The 19,396-nt window shown below is 48.1% G+C and overlaps 2 protein-coding genes across 8 annotated transcripts in view; both read right to left on the reverse strand.

Annotated features, from left to right (window-relative positions):
* CEP85 (centrosomal protein 85) overlaps positions 1 to 8,389 on the reverse strand; it is a 50,435-nt gene extending 42,046 nt beyond the window's left edge. For 3 of the 7 annotated variants that reach the window (XM_077993771.1, XM_077993766.1, XM_028844960.2), the window contains exon 1: positions 2,279 to 2,389. The gene's annotated coding sequence lies outside the window, so the exon portion shown is untranslated. 7 annotated transcript variants of the gene reach the window in all.
* An 81-nt stretch (positions 8,390 to 8,470) lies between these two features.
* On the reverse strand, positions 8,471 to 11,166 carry LOC144335173 (uncharacterized). Its single transcript, XM_077968624.1, has 3 exons — positions 10,957 to 11,166; positions 9,950 to 10,326; positions 8,471 to 8,632 (listed from the first exon to the last, which is right to left on the reverse strand). The coding sequence occupies exons 1-3, from the start codon at positions 10,980 to 10,982 to the stop codon at positions 8,499 to 8,501; spliced, it is 537 nt and encodes a 178-aa protein (XP_077824750.1). The 5' UTR covers positions 10,983 to 11,166; the 3' UTR covers positions 8,471 to 8,498.
* Between the last annotated feature and the right edge of the window lie 8,230 nt (positions 11,167 to 19,396).

A 19,396-nucleotide genomic window follows, 5' to 3' on the forward strand; every position in this document is an offset into this window, starting at 1 on the left:
AGAAACCCCTTAAGGAGTAAAACAATACAAAATAAATCATTCTTAAGTTCAGAATTAGATGAGCTACTGGTGGAAATTTTTGGGACAACTGAAGAAGACGGACATTTCCTGGGATAAAAATGAGAGAAATGAATGTACAAGAAGTAACACAACCAATTACAAAGCTTAGAAAGGGAGTGAATGGAGGCAGACAGAGGGGGAAAAAAAAAAAAAGCACCCACCAGGATTAGTTTCCATCTTCAAAGCCCTTTAAACTACAGAAATGCCATTCATTCAACAAATTTAACATGCATTCTGCACTTATTACCTATCAAACACTGTGCTCAACACTTTGCAGGTATCATGTCTCACGTTTCATGCTCACATCAACCCTACGAGGCATCAACCCTCATTTATGGATGAGAAAATAAAGGTTTATAGTAGTGAAGGTCATACAGCTAGGAAGAGGCTTCAAAGCCAGGACTGTACTCTAATGCTACAGGAGTCTAGTCAGCATTCTACATGTGACAAAACACAAAAAAAGGGATCAAGCATGGCACCACAAGTTGGAGTTTCTGCCTCAGACAGCAAGAGCTGCAAGCCTCAATTATATTAGCAGCAAAAGTTCATAGCATTTCTTCACTTTGTCCTTGGTCATCACTTAAGCTTTATTTCTCAAGTTGCTACCCAAGAATTAGATTTTGACTGCCGTTAAGTATTTTTCCCCTATAAGAATTACAATCTAAGTGTGGCCAGGTGCGGTGGCTCACGCCTGTAATCCCAGCACTTCGGGAGGCCGAGACGGGCGGATCACCTGAGGTCGGGAGTTTGGGACCAGCCTGACCAACATGGAGAAAGCCCGTCTCTACTAAAAATACAAAATTAACCGGGCATGGTGGCGCATGCCTGTAATCCCAGCTACTTGGGAGGCTGAGGCAGGAGAATCGCTTGAAACCGGGAGGCGGAGGTTGCGGTGCGCCGAGATCGCGCCACGGCACTCCAGCCTGGGCGACAAGAGCAAAACTCCGTCTCAAAAAAGAATTACAATCTGTGTGGAACATCACGCTTCGCAGCTGTTAAGAGAACCACATCAAGACAAGAGAGGATTTGAAGGGACACACAGACAGCTGACACAGACACACGAAGAATCTCACACCATCACACTATTTTCACCGCCTTGATCATTCATTAAACCTTGTGAAAGAGAAGCCAAATCCTCGACAAGAAGTTGCCTTTACAAACAAAAGTCGTGAGACATACAAAACCACCAGATCATTATAAAGCAGACAAGGTCTGAGGGCAAGTAAATGAGACCTGGCTAGCTGCTTCATCCTTGTATCACCACCGTCCCCTACTTAACCCAGTGTTCAATTCATCAACCGAAATTTACTGCGTGCCTACTATGCACCTGGCTCTGAGCCACGTGTTGGGAATATACTGGTGTAAAGGATCGCTCTCATTAACTGAGGTGAAGTAAGCGTTGAATATATTGTTGAGCAAATAAACCTGAACACACTCAACTTTCAGTTCAACCAAAGCACCAACTCCTTCTTGCTGAAGGAAAGTTCCTCACCTTCCGCCCTACTGACCTTTTGGGGGATTTTTCTTTGTTGTTAGCGGCTTCCTATACACAGTAGGCTGTGGAGCAGCATCCCTGGCTTCTTCACACTACATGCCAGTAGCAAGCCCTGGAGCTGTGACTATCAAAAATTTTTCCAGACATCGACCAATGTCCCCAGGGAAGCAAAATTGCCCCGGCCGAGAAGTCCCGGGGTAAGGCCCCGCCAAGTGCTCTCCGTCCCACAACCCTAATTCTCTACACAGTCTTCCAACCTCGGCCCAAACTTCACCTCCTCGGGGAGGGCTCCCTGACCTCTCCGACTAGATCCGCACCTTCTATTTTGTGCTCTTTGTAAGATTTTTCCACTCTACCCTCACTGCGCGCCGAGGGATTACCCCGCTTAACGTCGACTCCCCTCCCAGGGCTGTGCGCTCCGCGAGGGCAAGGAATGCGCCGCCCGCTGTATCCCTGGCTATCGGCACAGGGCCTGGCACGCAGATAAAGCGACTGCTGTGGGGTGAACCACGGAGGGCAAAGCAAGGCAGCGGGGTAAGCGAGGGGAACGCGACGCGAGAGGGCGTGTGCGGGGGCACTCGCTTCGGGGCGGAGGCGCATGCGCTTCGCTCTCCCTTGCCCCTCACGGTGGCAGGTCGCGAGCTTCTGAGGCTTCACCGGAGCTACGGGAGCAGAGGCAAGGTCGGCCACTAGGACCGGGGCTCCCGAGGGAGGAAAACTTACACGGGCCTGAAAGCGGGCGGCGAAATTCCTTACTCGGGAAGACTGACTGCAGCCACCACGTCTTCGGTGAGCGGTGGTTCCCTCCCTCAGCTCCTCTAACGGCCGTTGCACGCCCGCCAGGCCGCGCGCCACAGAACGCGCGTCCTTCGGCCCCACCCCGTTCTGCCGCCTGTGGCCAATCGGGAATCGAACCGCACCGACTTCCCGCCCCTTTCTGTCCGTTTCTGACCAATCGGCAGTCGAGCCTTGTCGGTATCCCGCCCCCGCACACTACCCTCTGCTCTGAGAGCCGGACAGATCTTTCTGCGCATGACCACGCAGCCACTTGGCTTGTTCTCTGCTCCTTGCCCCGTTTTACCTGTAGGTGGAGCCCTGCTCACCTATACCTGGAGGGGCCTGCTGGGCCTGTGCAGGTTGGGAAGGTGGCGGCCCGGGGGCGGAGGGAGGGGACACGAGAATCCCACTCAACCTGCCTCACCCTCCTTCCATTCCAACGCGCGTCTATCTGTTCTCCCACCTGAAGCAGGGGTTCAGGTTGTGACCAGGAGTTAAGGTGTGGCCTGGGTCACTGACTAGTCAGGGTCAAGGCTTGGTCTGGGTTGGAGGCAGTGGCCAGCCTGTGACTAAGGTTCAGGTTGAAGGGTAAAGGATCAGTCCCACCTCCCTCCCCAAACTTGGTCCCCAGGAAAAGGAACCGTTAAGTTCATTTGCATTAATAGGCGCTTGAAGAGTCAGAGAGGAGAATTGTTTCAAGTGAGAACAGAACCATCAGCCAAAGGAATGAATCTCGGATAGTGAAATTTTGGGTATCTAGAAACCTGACTTGGGAGGGAGAGATATTAAAAAGTTGTGTAGGAAGCCGGGAGCGGTGGCTCACGCCTGTAATCCCAGCACTTTGGGAGACAGAGGAGGGCGGATCACGAGGTCAGGAGATCGAGACCATCCTGGCCAACATGGTGAAACCTCCTCTCTATTAAAAATACAAAAATTAGCTGGGCGTGCTGGCGCGTGCCTGTAATCCCAGCTACTTGGGAGGCTGAGGCGGGAGAATCGCTTGAACCAGGGAGTCGGAGGTTGCAGTGAGCCGAGATTGCGACCCGGTACTCCAGCCTGGTCACAGAGTGAGGCTCCATCTCTAGAGAGAAAAAAAAAAGTTGTATGATTTCTTAGCTTTAAGAGCCAGACAAAGCGAGTTCATTACTGAATAAAAGTCACCCTGGAGGAAAGACCCTAGGGATGTGCCCCAAGGTTGTATCGTCTGCGCTCTCTTTTAGTATTTTAAGGTAAAAATATAGGAGACATAAAATAGCAGATTTAATGGATAATGAAAATGAACCTGGGTATGATATGAAATTAGGACCAGAAGCCTCTGTTAATGTAAAGGCTAAAAAAAAAAAAAATGTTAAGACAGGGTGTCTAAATGAATAAATTTATGGACTAATGGGTAGAAAGCTAGAAAGTGTTAGTCCTGGCCAGACACGGTGGCTCACGCCTGTAATCTCAGCACTTTGGGAGGCCAAGGCAGGTGGATCACCTGAGGTCAGGAATTTGAAATCAGCCCGTGGCCAACATGATAAAACCCCATCTCTACTAAAAATGCAAAAATTAGCCAGGTATGGTGGTGGGCGCCTGTAATCCCAGCTACTGGGGAAGCTGAGTCAAGAGAATCTCTTGAATCCAGGAGGAGAGGTTGCAGTGAGCCAAGATCACTGCACTCCAGCCTGGGCAACAGAGCAAGATTCTGAAAAAAAAAAAAAAAAAAAAAGAAAGTCAGAAAACGTTGAAGGCTTCCATTTCTTTTGTGAAAGGCATATGTGAGGAGGGAGGGAACAGGGGCGTCTAGAGGACTGAGAAGAATTAGGAAGATGTGAATTGCTGATACAGAGGATAGAAGAGAAATCCGACTGAAACATAGTGGAAGTGTTGAGATTTAAATTTACAAATAGCAAACAGTACATTTGTACAGTTCTTTTTAATAGATATCTATAGTTTAAAAGTAACTCTGTTATCTACTGCCAATTTTCTTTTTTGTTTGTTTTGTTTTGAGACAGTCTTGCTCTGTCACCCAGGCTGGAGTGTAGTGGCACGATCTCAGCTGACTGCAACCTCCGCCTCCTGGGTTCAAGCAATTCTCCTGTCTCAGCCTCCTGAGTAGCTGGGACTATAGGCACCCACCACTACACCTGGCTAATTTTTGTATTTTTAGTAGAGACAGGGTTTCACCATGTTGACCAGGCTGGTCTCAAACTCCTGACCTCAGGTGATCCACCTGCCTTGGCCTCCCAAAATGCTGGGATTACAGGCATGGGCCACCACAGCCAGCCCTACTGCCAATTTTCAAACGTGAATGACTTGTCATATGTATATATATACAAATATACTAGTCAGGGTTATGGCACAGTCTGAGGCTAGGGTCAGGGCTTGGTCTGGGTTGGAGGCAATGGTCAGCCTATGACCAGGGTTCAGGTTGAAGGGTAAAGAATCAGTCCTGCCTCCCTCCCCAAACTTGGTCCCCAGGAAAAGGAACCATTAAGTCCATTGTCCATTTGCATTAATATGAGCTTGAAGAATCAGACTGGAAAATTGTTTCAAAGGAGGAACACACACACACACGCATTTGAGAAGGGGTCTCTTTATGTTGCCTAGGCTGGGCTCAGACTCCTGGGCTTAAGCTATCCTCCCGTTCAACCTCCAGAGTTGCTCGGACTACAGACCTGTGCCACCACTCCCAGCTCATTTATATTTTAACAGAGACTTTTGGTCCTAATTTCAGAGAATATTCACGACCAACCTCTTTAGATATATTCTTTTTTTTTTTTTTTTTTTTTTCAAGATGGAGTCTTGCTTTGTCGCCCAGGCTGGAGTACAGTGGAGTGATCTCAGCTCACTGCAACCTCTGCCTCCCGGGTTCAAGTGATTCTTCTGCCTCAGCCTCCTGGGTAGCTGGGACTACAGGCACCTGCCACCATGCCTGGCTAATTTTTGTATTTTTAATAGAGACAGGGTTTCACCATGTTGGCCAGGCTGGTCTCTAATTCCTGACCTTGTGATCTGCCTGCCTTGGCCTCCCAAAGTGTTGGGATTACAGATGTGAGCGCCTGGCCAATATGAGATTCTTAAATCATCAGTTACATTATTGTTTTTAAAAGACTTGCTGGATGTATTAGTCTGTTCTCACACTGCGAACTGTTCTCACAGTGTGAGAACAGACTAATGTTAACTGGGTAAGACATACCCGAGACTAGGTAATTTATAAAGGGAAGAGGTTTAATTGACTCACAGTTCCACAGGGCTGGGGAGGCCTCAGGAAACTTACAATCATGGCAGAAGGGGAAGCAAGCACATCCTTCTTCACATGGTGGCAGCAAGGAGAAGTGCCCAGCAAAATGGGGGAAAACCCCTTATAAAACCATCAGATCTTGTGAAAACTCACTATCATGAGACCAGCATCATGAGACCAGCATGAGGGCAACTGCCCCCATGATTAAATTACCTCCCATCACTTTCCTCCTATGACACATGGAGATTATGGAAACACGATGAGATTTGGGTAGGGACACAGCCAAATCATATCACTGAATATTTTAATAAAATATATCAAGTACACTATGACTTAATAACTGAAAAGGGACGGGGTTAGGCCAGATATGACCTACCTCAGTATAATAAAAAATAAATTGCAATCCCAGCACTTTGGGAGGCTGAGACGGGCGGATCACAAGGTAAGGAGATCGAGACCATCCTGGCTACCACAGTGAAACCCCGTATCTACTAAAAAATACAAAAAACTAGCCGAGTGTGGTGGCCAGTGCCTGTGGTCCCAGCTACTCAGGAGGCTGAGGCGGGAGAATGGTGTAAACCTGGGAGGCGGAGCTTGCAGTGAGCTGAGATCCGGCCACTGCACTCCAGCCTGGGAGACAGAGCGAGACTCCGTCTAAAAAAAATAAAAATAAAATAAAATAAAATAAATTGCAACTTTGTTACAATCATATAATTAGAGTTATCACTTTCATATGCACTGTGTTGTCTGGTGGATTATTTTACAAGCATCTATTGTTACAGAGCACTGAGGCTTCTTTAACATGGTCAACTAATTTAGTTTAAATGCAATAGCTTCCTTGTTTACTTAATTTTATTTCATTTATTTTCTTTTTGAGATATTTAAGCAGAGTCAATATTTTGTCCTTATCCTTCAAGATATATATGTATATTTTTTTTCTACTTCCCTTCTTCCCTCAGGATATATTTTATCTATTTGTTTTTGAGACAGAGTCTTGCTCTGTTGCCCAGGCTGGAGTGCAATGGCACAATCTCGGCTCACTGCAAACCTCCACTTCTTGGGTTCAAGAGATTCTCTTGCCTCAGCCTCCTGAGTAGCTGGGATTACAGGCACCTGCCACCACGCCCAGCTAATTTTTGTATTTTTAGTAGAGAGGATTTCACTATTACCGCCAGGCTGGGCTTGCATGCCTAACCTCGGGTGATCCACCCACCTCAGCCTCCCAAAATGCAGGGATTACAAGTGTGAGCCACAGTGCCCAGCCAGGATACATTTTAAATAACGGCAAGGGCTAATGCCTTCAATAGCAGGGCTGTTTAAACAGTCTACTACAGATGTATAAAGTCAATATGAATTCACAATAAAATGTAATTGCTGATTTAATAAATGTGTGACTTTGATGTGCATGAAAAAATAATATGGATTGTTCATTTGACATGATTTTTTTCAGGAGCTGTTAAGGCATTTAAGACAACAAAATGTTCCTGCAAATGAAAAAAAAATTTTTTTTTGAGACAAGAGTCTTGCTGTGTCGCCCAGGCTGGAGTGCAGTGGCGAGATCTCAGCTCACTGCAACCTCTGCCTCCCAGGTTCCTGCCATTCTCCTGCCTCAGCCTCCCAAGTAGCTGGGACTACAGGTGCCCACCACTACGCTCGGCAAATTTTTTGTGTTTTTAGTAGAGACGGGGTTTCACCGTGTTAGCCAGAATGGTCTCGATCTCCTGACCTCGTGATCCACCCGCCTTGGGCAGATAAATGTGTACACTGCCAAAGTGCTGGGATTACAGGCATGAGCCACCGTGCCCGGCCAGCCTGCAAATGAAATATTAAGACTGTTAAATTTAGCTTTTTTTTTTTTTTTTAGAAAAGGTCTTACTGTCACCCAGGCTGGAGTACAGTGGCAGGAACACAGCTCACTGCCTCAGCCTCCTGAGTAGCTGGGACTACAGGTGCCCGCCATCACGCCCGGCTAATTTTTTTTTTATTTTAATTTTTAGTAGAGACAGGGTTTCTCCGTGTTAGCCAGGATGGTCTCGATCTCCTAACCTCGTGATCCGCCCGCCTTGGCCTCCCAAAGTGCTGGGATTACAGGCGTGAGCCACCACGCCCAGCGAGGGTTGAAGTTTTGAAGGACCGTTATGGAACAGAAAGAAGGGAGAGACTGTTTCTAGATCATTAAGGAATATTTACCAAAAAAAGGCTGGCACGAGGGACAGCCTGGGAGAAGAGTAATCTGATGTGACAGGAAAGGTAAGAATGGAAGGAGACAGGCAGAGAAGGCTCAGACTCGAAATTTACTGAGTGAGACCAGGACCCGGTGAGGAGAGCAGAAGCCGAGGAGGACATGGGCTCGGGGAGGAGATTTGCATTTAGGGAAGAGTGGAGGGCATGAAGGAAGGAGGGGACTTGGTGGCGGGTGTCAGAACAGGTCGGTAGGAGGCTCTGGAAGAGGAGTCAGGGAGGCCCCAGAAATGATCCAGTTACCGCTTATTCGGATGGGCTCGAATACTATCCAGCTGCCGTCGCGCTCCAGACCCTCCCGCGTTCGGATCTCCCAGGAGCGATCCCTCCCAGGCGAGTTCTTCTGACTACAGGCCTGCGGGCAACTCAAGCACAAGGGTAGCGGGGACTTTGCCCAAGACCCCAGGGTAGCCCCACCTCTCTCCCCGCCCCAAGTGAGTTCACCAATCCACAAGACCTAGGTCTTCAAAATCCCGCCTCGTCTTCCACAAGCCCCGCCCATGGCAGGACCTGCCAGTTCCCAGCACCGCAGTCCCCCAGGCCCCGCCTTCCGTGACGCTTCCGTGAGGACGGCGCAGCTGGGAGTCCGGCTACCCAGCCTGCCCCGCAGGAACTGCCTTGCAGGCAAGGCTGCGGCGACTGCGCAGGAGGCCCTGGGGCTGCCCACTCACCGGTTGGCACGAGCGTCTCGCCCGCGTGTCACACAGGGTCACTCGGCCGTGCAGATAGAGCGTATCGCTCGTCGAGAAGCCGATCAGGTTGAAGGCCAGGGTCACCTCCAGAAAGGCCCCGTTGGCCCGCAGGCCTGGAGCAGCCGGTTGCTGATGCGGCAGCTGTGGGGGAGAGGCAGCGTCACGGGCCCGCGGTGCCCATGGATGAGCACCGAGCGCCGTTGCCCACTTTTCACGTTTACGTGTATAGGTGCAGATGCTGGTCTCATGCTGAGAACTTTACATGGATTGTTTCATTTCATCCTTACAGATTCCGTGAAGAAGACAATACTTTTGCCCCTCACCACCCCTTTTTTAAAGATGAGGAAACTGAGGCTCAAACTGAGATTCAAAGAGGGTTGCCCAAGGTTCTGCAGGGAGCAGGCTGGCCCCAGCGCCCGCCCACAGTCTTAATCACTGGGTTCTATTTCCTCCTGACAAAGGAGGAATGACAGGCGAGGGACAGGTTTAGCCGTGGTGTGTTTAAGAGCCTGTACTAGAGACCGATGGTGTGTCATAGGTGTAGTCACCTAAACTCCGAGTCCTCTCTTGTTCTCTCAGCTGTAAAGTGGGGGAAATAATACTTCATAGGGTTGTTTGGAGGAATAAATGAGGTAATAAATGATTCCCTGTGCTCTGTGAAGCCTTGTTACTAAAATATGACCTAAAAGCCCAGAGACCCAACTCTTTCCCAAGAATGTTGAGGAAGAACTTGGATTTACTGTCTCTGTGTTCCCAACACTTAGCAAGATCTGCAACTTATTGTGTGAACTGAGCCTCAGTTTCTCTATAAAGTGGGAATGAAAATATAGCTATCTTGGCCAGGCACGGTGACTCACGCCTGTAATCCCAGCACTTTGGGAGGCTGAGGCGGGTGGATCACCTGAGGTCAAGGATTCGAGACCAGCCTGGCCAATATGGTGAAACCCCATATCTACTAAAAATACAAAAATTAGCTAGGCATGGTGGCCGGCGCCTGTGGTCCCAGCTACTCCGGAGGCTAAGACAGGAGAATTGCTTGAACCTGGGAGGCAGAGGTGGTAGTGAGCTGAGATCGTGCCACTTCACTCCAGCCTGAGCAACAGAGTGACAAAATATAACTATCTCATAGAGTGTGTTGGAGGCTTAAATGAGTTAATATATGTGAAGTGATTCAAACTGTCTGGCGTAGAGTCAATGCTATGTCAGTATTAGATATTATTAGCTACTAAATATTATGAATGTCCAATATATAACATATATATAGCACTCTGAAATGTTGTGTCTTTGTTTTTTAGTTTTATCATTGTAGGCCCTCAGTAACTGAGCAAAGAATAAAAGAAATGCATGTTATTTGGTGGCTGCAAGATCTTGGGCAGGCTTTAATCTCTGAGCCTTAATTTAGTTATCTTCAAAATGGGAATGATAGCATTATTCAAGAAACATTCACCCAGCACTTACTTTCTTCCAGCGTTTGCATGCCAGGGATACCAAGAAGAGTGACAGCATCTGTGCTCAAGTGTATAAAAGCACCCAGCACAAGCCAAATCCAAGGGCTGGTCTGGCACTCACAGGAGGTTACCAGACCTGACCTCTTGTTCACAAAGTGGTAAGTGACCTTAACAGCACCTATCCTGGAGATGTTGGTGCTGGCAAAGACCTCACTGACCACCAGGGCCAATTGGTCTGGATCACTGCTTATGGCCTTGAGGACCGTGTAGGGGGGCATGCCAAGAGGAACTGTTCTGTTCTCAAGCAGAGTTGAGAGCTGAAGGTCTGTAAAGATGCCCAAGATGATGATGGTGTCCCCAGTGCCCGGAACGTGGATGGTGCTATATCTGGAGAGGGACAGAAGTGAAACCCTCATCATGAAACCATAGAGGGAGAGACACTCACCCACACCTTCTGCCTCCCGAAGGTCACTGAGCACTGGTAACCATAGAGAATAAAGAGCGGGCGGAACAAACCTGCTTACCTTCTTCCTGGTCTGCCTAAAAAGTGAGGTACCACCTCATAGATCCCCAGACCTAGGACCCTTGAAGCCATCCACAGGAATTTACATAGACAACTTGTATGTATTCCTTCACAGAAGCTCTTTTTTTTTTTTTTTTTTTTTTTTTAATTGAGACAGAGTCTCACTCTGTTGCCTAGGCTGGAGGGCAGTGGCATGACTACGGCTCACTGCAGCCTCGACCTCCCAGGCTCAAGCGATCCCCCCACCTCAGCCTCCCAAGTAGTTGAGACTATAAGCACACACCATCAAGTCCAGCCAGAAGCATCTCTTTTCTTCCACTAATGCTTTGAATTTCCATCTAAGAGGTGCCTCTGTTTGAGCATATGGGAGCAACATCCTGAGGGTGCTAACTCTTGTGCCTGGATTAGAGGTAGAGAGGTAGAGAACTCGATAGGCTCCCAGGGCCCAGCCAGAGTGGAAGCTGACGAGGCAGAACTTATGGGAAGGAGAATACCTGGTAGGGATGAGTCTGGCTGACATTCACCACCAGGGAGTACTTGCAGCTGAAGCTGAGCATTGTGGAGTCATTGCTGATGAAACCAGGGAGAACCTGCAGAAGCTGCACCTCCAGAGAGTACAGGGCGTGGCTGCTGTTGGTCTAGAAAGGACAAGAAGGCTGCCATTACTCTCAGATCTCCAGAGGAGATGCCTTCTCCCACCCTCATTTGCTGCAAGTTGTTTACTTATTTTATTTTATTTTATTTATTTATTTTTTTGAGACAGAGTCCCTTTGTTGCCCAGGCTGGAGTGCAGTGGTGCGATCTTGGCTCACTGCAACCGCCGCCTCTCCGGTTCAAGTGATTCCCGGCCGCAAGTTGTTTATTTGAATAAAAGTGATTGCTGGGCACGGTGGCTGTAATCCCAGCACTTTGGGAGGCCGAGGCGGGTGGGTCACCTGAGGTCAGGAGTTCCAGACCAGTCTGGCCAATATGACGAAACCCTGTCTCTACTAAAAATACAAAAAATTAGCTGGTCGTGGTGGCGGGTGCCTATAATCCCAGCTATTCAGGAGGCTGAGGCAGGAGGATCACTTCAACCTGGGAGGCAGGGGTTGGAGTGATCAGAGGTCGTGCCACTGCACTCCAGCCCGGGTGACAGAGCAAGACTCTGTCTCAAAAAATAAAAATAAAAAAACAACTGGTAGCTGAAGTTTACTGAACATGGGCTGCATGCCAGGCACTGTGGTTTGACCACAATTCTCTGAGGGGAGTTATCCCATTATACAGAAGAGCAAACAGGCTTAGAAAGGTTAAAAATCTTATCCAGGCCGGGCGCTGTGGCTCACGCCTGTAATCCCAGCACTTTGTGAGGCTGAAGAGGGTGGATCACCTGAGGTCAGGAGTTAGACAACAGCCTGACCAACATGGAGAAACTCCATCTCTACTGAAAATACAAAATTACCTGGGCTTGGTGGTGCATGCCTGTTATCCCAGCTACTCAAGAGGTTGAGACAGGAGGATCGCTTGAATCTGGGAGGCAGAGGTTGCAGTGAGTGGAGATCACGCCATTGCACTTCAGCCTGGGCAACAAGAGCATGGTGGCACGTGCCTGTAATTCCAGTTATTTCAGAGGCTGACACACGAGAATCACTTGAACCCGGGAGGCAGATGTTGCAGTAAGCAGAGATCACACCACTGCACTCCAGCCTGGGCAACAGAGCAAGACTCTGTCTCGAAAAAAAAAGATATGTTTTGTTATTATAAAAAAGCAGTTTATTAAAAAGAACACAGAGAGGGCAGGCACAGTGGCTCGTGCCTGTAATTCCAGCACTTTGGGAGGCCGAGGCGGGCGGATCACGAGGTCAGGAGTTAAAGACCAGCCTGGCCAACATAGTGAAACCCTGTCTCTACTAAAAATACAAAAAATTAGCTGGGTGGGGTGGCAGGCACCCATAAACCCAGCTACTTGAGAGGCTGAGGCAGGAGAAGGAATCACTTGAACCTGGGAGGCGAAGGTTGCAGTGAGCTGAGATCATGCCATTGCACTCCTGCCTGGGCAACAGTGCAAGACTCTGTTTAAAAACAAAAACAGGCTGGGCGCGGTGGCTCACGCCTGTAATCCCAGCACTTTGGGAGGCCGAGATGGGAGGATCACGAGGTCAGGAGATCGAGACCATCCTGGCTAACACGGTGAAACCCTGTCTCTACTAAAAATATAAAAAAAAAAATTAGCTGGGCGTGGTGGCAGGCGCCTGTAGTCCCAGCTACACGGGAGGCTGAGGCAGGAGAATGGCGTGAACCTGGGAGGCGGAGCTTGCAGTGAGCCAAGATTGCGCCACTGCACTCCAGCCTGGGCAACAGAGCAAGACTCCGTCTCAAAAAAAAAACAAAAACAAAAAAACAAAAACAAACAAAAAAACAAAATACTGAGAGAGTTCTGGGAGCCTAGCCATGGACTTAGCCTTTCCATGTTGAAACTGCCGATTCTATTCCATAAGCTAAGCTAGAGACCCCGTGAATCCCTGGGTGGCAGAACCAGAGACAAAGGCAGACAACTGGGAGGAACTAAACCATCTTTCTTTGTTTGGTTTTTTTTTTTTTGAGACAGAGTCTCACTCTGTCACCCAGGCTGGAGTGCAATGGCGTGGTCTCGGCTCACTGCAACCTCCACCTCCTGGGTTCAAGCAATTATCCTGCCTCAGCCTCCCGAGTAGCTGGGACTGCAGGTGCCTGCCACCACCCACAGCTAATTTTTGTATTTTTAGTAGAGACAGGGTTTCACCATATTAGCCAGGCTGGTCTTGAACTCCTGACCTCATTGTCTACCCGCCTTGGCCTCCCGAAGTGCTGGGATTACAAGCGTGAGCCACTGCACCCGGCCTAAACCATCTCTTTAGGACAAACTCTGCTTGTTAAACTGAGCCTGGGGGGGAGCCCCGGCGCCTGCTTGAAGGGATGTGGAAGCCAGTCTATGTGTTGAAGGAAACTGACCTGGCAGGGCACTCTCCCCCATTCAGTCAGATCTGCTCTACTTTGGCGTATTTATTTTCATATTTGGCTTTTATGTAAGACCCCTCCCAAAGAAACGAGGTGGCAGCGTCAGTGAGCAGTTGGGAGCACAAACTACTCTGTAATAGCTAGCTGTGTGATTTGGGAAAATCCCTCAACATGACTGGGCCTTCCACTACTCTCTTTAAAATGGGAACCTCACAGGATTACCGTGAAAATTTAGTGAGATAATGCCTGTAAAAAAGTATTTGGCCACGACACATGGCACATGGTAAGAAATTAATAAATATTGGTTGTGACTGTGATTATTATTATTTTAGAGGGTTCCATGGCTGACAATAGTTTGGAAACCAATAACTCAATCCATCAAATGTAGTATCACCCACAAGGGTGTTCCCAGTCTGAAGGGGGACAACACAGTCTTTTCTGTCAAAAAGACTGGCCCTGATGGCTGGGATTTGACTCCGTTCCAGAGAATTTCTTAGTCAGATGGAAATAAAGTAATAACTGGTGGCCAATCACTCCTTTCCCGGCCCCTCCCACCATCAGGTGGCCTCTCCCAGTTTGCTTACAGAGAGGCGAAGTCCACAAGTACCCTCCCTCTATCTTTGTTTTTTTTTTGAGATGGAGTCTCGCTCTGTTGCCCAGGCTGGAGTGCAGTGGCGCAATCTCGGCTCACTGCAAGCTCTGCCTCCTGGGTTCATGCCATTCTCCTGCCTCAGCCTCCCGAGTAGCTGGGACTACAGGCACCCGCCACCACGCCTGGCTAATTTTTTTTTTTTTTGTATTTTTAGTAGACATGGGGTTTCACTGTGTTAGCCAGGATGGTGTCAATTTCCTGACCTCGTAATCTGCCCGCCTTGGCCTCCCAAAGTGGTGGGATTACAGGTGTGAGCCACTGCGCCCGGCCACCCTCCTTATTCTGTAACAGGAAGATCTGGACACGGAGACCCTGTTCTATCTTGCTGATGCTGGAGCATCCTGAGAAGGCATCTTTCATCAGCATCCAGCAGCAAGTCTGCAGGATATAGCTGCTCAGGACCACCTCGATTTTCCGTGGCCGGCAGTGTAGGCTCACCGACCCCTGGACGGTTCTGCAGGAGGACAAAAGCCAGGGCAGGGGACTCCTGAGGCTCCTGGGATGATGCCATGGGAGGAGATTCAAGTTCTAATGTTGGGGGAGGAGACGTTTTTGGGATATTAGCCCAATTCTCAAACACTTCCTTAACCAAGGACTCTCCACCAGGCATGGTGGCTCATGTCTGTAATCCCAGCACTTTGGGAGGCTGAGGCAGGCGATCACCTGAGGTCAGGAGTTTGAGACCAGCCTGGCCAACATGGTGAAACCCGGTCTCTACTGCATATACAAAACTTAGCCGGATGTGGTGGCGTGTGCCTGTAGTCCCAGCTACTCCGGAGGCTGAGGGTAGAGAATCGCTTGAACCCAGAGGCAGAGGTTGCAGTGAGCTGAGATTGTGCCACTGCACTCCAGCCTGGGCGACAAAACGAGACTCCATCTCAAAACAAAACAAAACAAAAAAACCAAGACTCTTCCTCACAGCCGTATTTGTTGCCCTGTGGGACACTGGTCCCTGGCCTTAGCTGATCCACTCAGAATCTCTTTCCCAGGAATTAGGAACTGGGCCTCAAAGGAGGCAGCATAAAGCTTGAGAGGTGAGGTGGTCTTCTGTCATGTGGGCTGGGAGGTGGGAGGGACAGAGTGGGTGCAGGTGTGGAATGGGAGGAGCAAGACTGAGCAGAGAGAGAAGCAGCCCCCTGGTTCCTGCTACATTCCCAGTTCTAGTTCCAGTCCTTGGAGAACCTGGCTGGAGTCTGCCCTTGGCCTCCATGAAACACTGTTTTTCTTTAGCCCAATTGATTTCTGTTATTTGTCTGGCAAGATTATTTTTGAGATATTAATTTGTTTTTTTCTCTGTCATTTTCCTCCTATTCTAATCTGGAAGCCAGGCCTTGCAGTTTTTTCGAGGGGCCTAAACTGCTTGGAGTCAATGACTCAGTCTAGAGAAGTCTAAACTCATTAAAGAGAGCTCTGAGGGAAGGATGGGGACGCTTGAGAGCCTGAAGGGAGGGGCTTCAGAGGCTGCAGGTCCTCTTTCAGACTTTCCAGTTTCGTGAGCCAACAAAGTTTGTTTTATTTTGTTTCATGTTTTCTTTTCTTTATTCTTTTCTTTTTTCTTTTCTTTTTTTTTTGGAGATGGGTCTCACTCTGTCACCCAGGCTGGAGTGCAATGCTGCAATCTCGGCTCACTGCTACCTCCACCTCCTGGGCTCAAGTGATCTTCCCATCTCAGCCTCCTGAGTAGCTGGGACTACAGGCATGCCACCATGCCTGGCTAATTTTTTTTTTTTTTTTTTTTTTTTTTTGAGATGGAGTCTCGCTCTGTCGCCCAGGCTGGAGTGCAGTGGCCGGATCTCAGCTCACTGCAAGCTCCGCCTCCCGGGTTCACGCCATTCTCCTGCCTCAGCCTCCCGAGTAGCTGGGACTACAGGCGCCCGCCACCTCGCCTGGCTAGTTTTTTTGTATTTTGTAGTAGAGACGGGGTTTCACCGTGTTAGCCAGGATGGTCTTGATCTCCTGACCTCGTGATCCGCCCGTCTCGGCCTCCCAAAGTGCTGGGATTACAGGCTTGAGCCACCGCGCCCGGCTGCCTGGCTAATTTTTGTATTTTTTTGTAGAGATGGAGTTTTGCCATGTTGCTCAGGCTGGTCTCAAATTCCTGGAATCAAGCAATCCACCCACCTTGGCCTCCCAAAGTGCTGGGATTACAGGTGTGAGACACTGTGCCTAGCCTCATGTTTTCCTTCTTTTTTCTTTTGAGTAAGGGTCTGTCTGTCACCCAGGCTGAAGTGCAGTTGCATACTCTTGGCTCACTGCAGCCTGGAAGTCCTAGGCTCAAGTGATCCTCTCACCTGTCTTCCAAGTAGTTGGGACTACAGGTGCGTGCCATCACACTGGCTAATTTTTATATTTTTGGTAGAGACAGAGTCTCCATATGTTGGTTAGGCTCATATTTTCAATTTTAAAAAAACATTTATTTATTTCACTCAAACCAATTAGAGTTGGGTTTCTGCTACTTGCAACACAAAGTATCCTAACTGATACATGCCAAATACCAGTGCTATCTGAGTGATGAATGAGAAGCTAATACTTAACCCTCCCCTCTTTTTGCATCTGCCTTCTTCATACTTTCTATTGAATTTTGAATGAACTGCTTAAAAATTAGTAATTTAAAAGTAAAGTTAACTTTGGGAACCCAAGGCGGGAGGATCGCTTGCATCCAGGAGTTAAAGGGCAGGCTAGGCAACATGGGGAGATTCCCTTTCTAAAAAAAAAAAAAAAATTAAAATTAGCCAGGCATGGTGGCATGTACCTATAGTCCCACTTATTCAGAAGGCTGAGGTGGCAGGATCGCTTGAGCCCCTGAGGTCGAGACTGCAGTGAGCTGTGATTGTGCCACTGCTCTCCAGCCTGGACCACAGAGCAAGACCCTGTCTCAAAAAAAACAAAACAAAAACAAAAAAAGGAAAACTGGATGGACACAGTGGCTCATGCCTGTAATCCCAGTACTTTGGAAGGCCCAGGCAGAAAGATTGCTTGAGGTCAGGAATTCGACACCAGCCTGGGCAATAGCAAGAGCCTTGTCCCTACAAACAAACAGAAAAAAGAAAATTAGCCAGGTGTAGTCCCCGCTACTAGGGAGGCTGAGGCAGGAGGACCACTTGAGCCCAGGAAGTTTGAGCCTACAGTGAGCTATAATCATGCCACTACACTCCAGCCTAAGTGACAGAGTAAGATCCTGTCCTAAAAGTAACAAAATAATAATGATAAAAAGTAAAACATAATGGAAATACCAACGCAAAACACTTCTGGACTTGTTTTATTACTTTGAATTTAAATGTAATTTTCTTTCTTTTTTAAAAGTTTACTGTTTTTGGCAGGCATGTTTGGTCAGAGGGATGAGCTGTAACTTAAGAGCAGATGCTGCTGGGCGCGGTGGTTCATGCCTGTAATCCTAGCATTTTAGGAGCCTGAGGTGGCAGGATCACTTGAACCCAGGAGTTCAAGACCATCCTGAGCAACATAGTGAGACTCCATCTCTACAAAAATTTTTAAAAATTAACTGGATGTGGTGGCATGCACCTGTAGTTGCAGACACTCAGGTGGCTGAGGTGAGATGATTGCTTGAACCCAGCAGGTCCAAGCTGCAGTGATCTGTGATCACGCCACTGCACCCTAGCCTGGGCAACAAAGCAAGACTCTGTCTCAAAACAAAACAACAACAAAAAAGAGCAGATGCTTTATATTCATCAACACGTATTGTTGAGAGGAGAGGGGAGTTTGTCAGTCACATAACATTCTGCTGTTGCAGTCAATTGCAGTCAATCGTATATTGTGATACGAAGTGCCAAATAATATTAATAATAGCTGGTAGGTAAATACAGTCTTATCCCTAGCAAAAGAAAATGAGACCCAGTTCAAACCCAGTCTATCTCGCAGAGCCCATGGTCTTACCCACAGGGGGAAAGAAATAACACAAAAGGAAAAGCTGTCTCATTCTCAGTGTGTGAAAACTCAATGATGTATGTCATATTTTCTGTGGAGGGGCACATGCAGCATGTGCAAGTTGGCACATAACCCTGGTCTTACTGAGAGAGTCTGTTGAGGGAGTGACAATCCTCTAATGGGCCACCATCCGCCTCAGGGCTTGACTAAAAACCACCTGGATTGAACTTCTGCCTTGTACAGCCCTGCTTAGCTCCCCTGCTCTGCAATAGGTATCCCACGGTGCTGCATGAACATTCCTTAGAATGAGGATTCTAGGGACAAATAACCTTAGGAAATGCATGCTATAATCTGCTGCTAGGAAGTCACAGGAAACAGAGGAATATTAAAGGCTCTGAAAAGTTCTGTAGTCAAGACACAATTTTGTTGAATCCGACATTTCCCAAATGTATTTGACAATAGAATCTTTTCTTTTTCTCTTTTTTGTTAAAGTGAAATGTCTATTGCAATCACATAGCACTGGTGTCCCAGGAAATACATTTTGGAAAACAATGACCCATAAGTTAAGCACTGCTCATTTGGCATGTAACAAAAGCTTCATCCCAAGGCAGGATTACCCAATAGACCAAAGCAGGAATGCCTAAGAAATGTTTTTTAAAGCACTTAAATTTTTTTTAAAAAGACACAATAGTCATTTTAGGAAAAGCAGAATTTTGTTAAGTATGTTTTATTATATTTTATTAAAAATAGAGACAGGGGTCGGGTGCAGTGGCTCATGCCTGTAATCTCAGCACTTTGGGAGGCTTGAGGCGGGCGGATCACAAGGTCAAGAGATTGAGACCATCCTGGCCAATATGGTGAAATCCCATCTCTACTAAAAATACAAAAATTAGCTGGGCATGGTGGCACGTGCCTGTAATCCCAGCTACTTGGGAGGCTAAGGCAGGAGAATCACTTGAACCAGGGAGTTGGAGGTTGCAGTGAGCCAAGATTACACCACTGCACTCCAGCTTGGTGACAGAATGACACTCTGTCTCAAAAAAAAAAGTAGAGATGGGATCCCACTAGGTTGCCCAGGCTGGTCTTGAGCTCCCACCCCCAAGCGATCCTCCCACCTCAGCCTCCCAAAGTGCTGGGATTACAGGCATGAGCCACTGTGCCCAGACTTGTCAAATTTAAATGCTTGGGGAAGAAGAGGTTAGAATTATTTCAACCGTGAAGAACATATTTGGAGGATATTATCACCTTTTTGCTGTCCTAGACCCAACTTCAGGCCTGCCAGAGGATGGATCTGGGAGTTTGTGTGCCTGTCGGAGGCCCTGTGAACTCAGCCTTTCTGTAATATCTGCCACATTGACTTGCCCCAACACTCAGACTTTTGCCTTAGTTTTCCCACCTGGCCTTCCAGGCCTCCGCTGGGA

Source organism: Macaca mulatta, chromosome 1 (genome assembly GCF_049350105.2).
Source record: "Macaca mulatta isolate MMU2019108-1 chromosome 1, T2T-MMU8v2.0, whole genome shotgun sequence".
NCBI classification, from domain to species: domain Eukaryota; kingdom Metazoa; phylum Chordata; class Mammalia; order Primates; family Cercopithecidae; genus Macaca; species Macaca mulatta.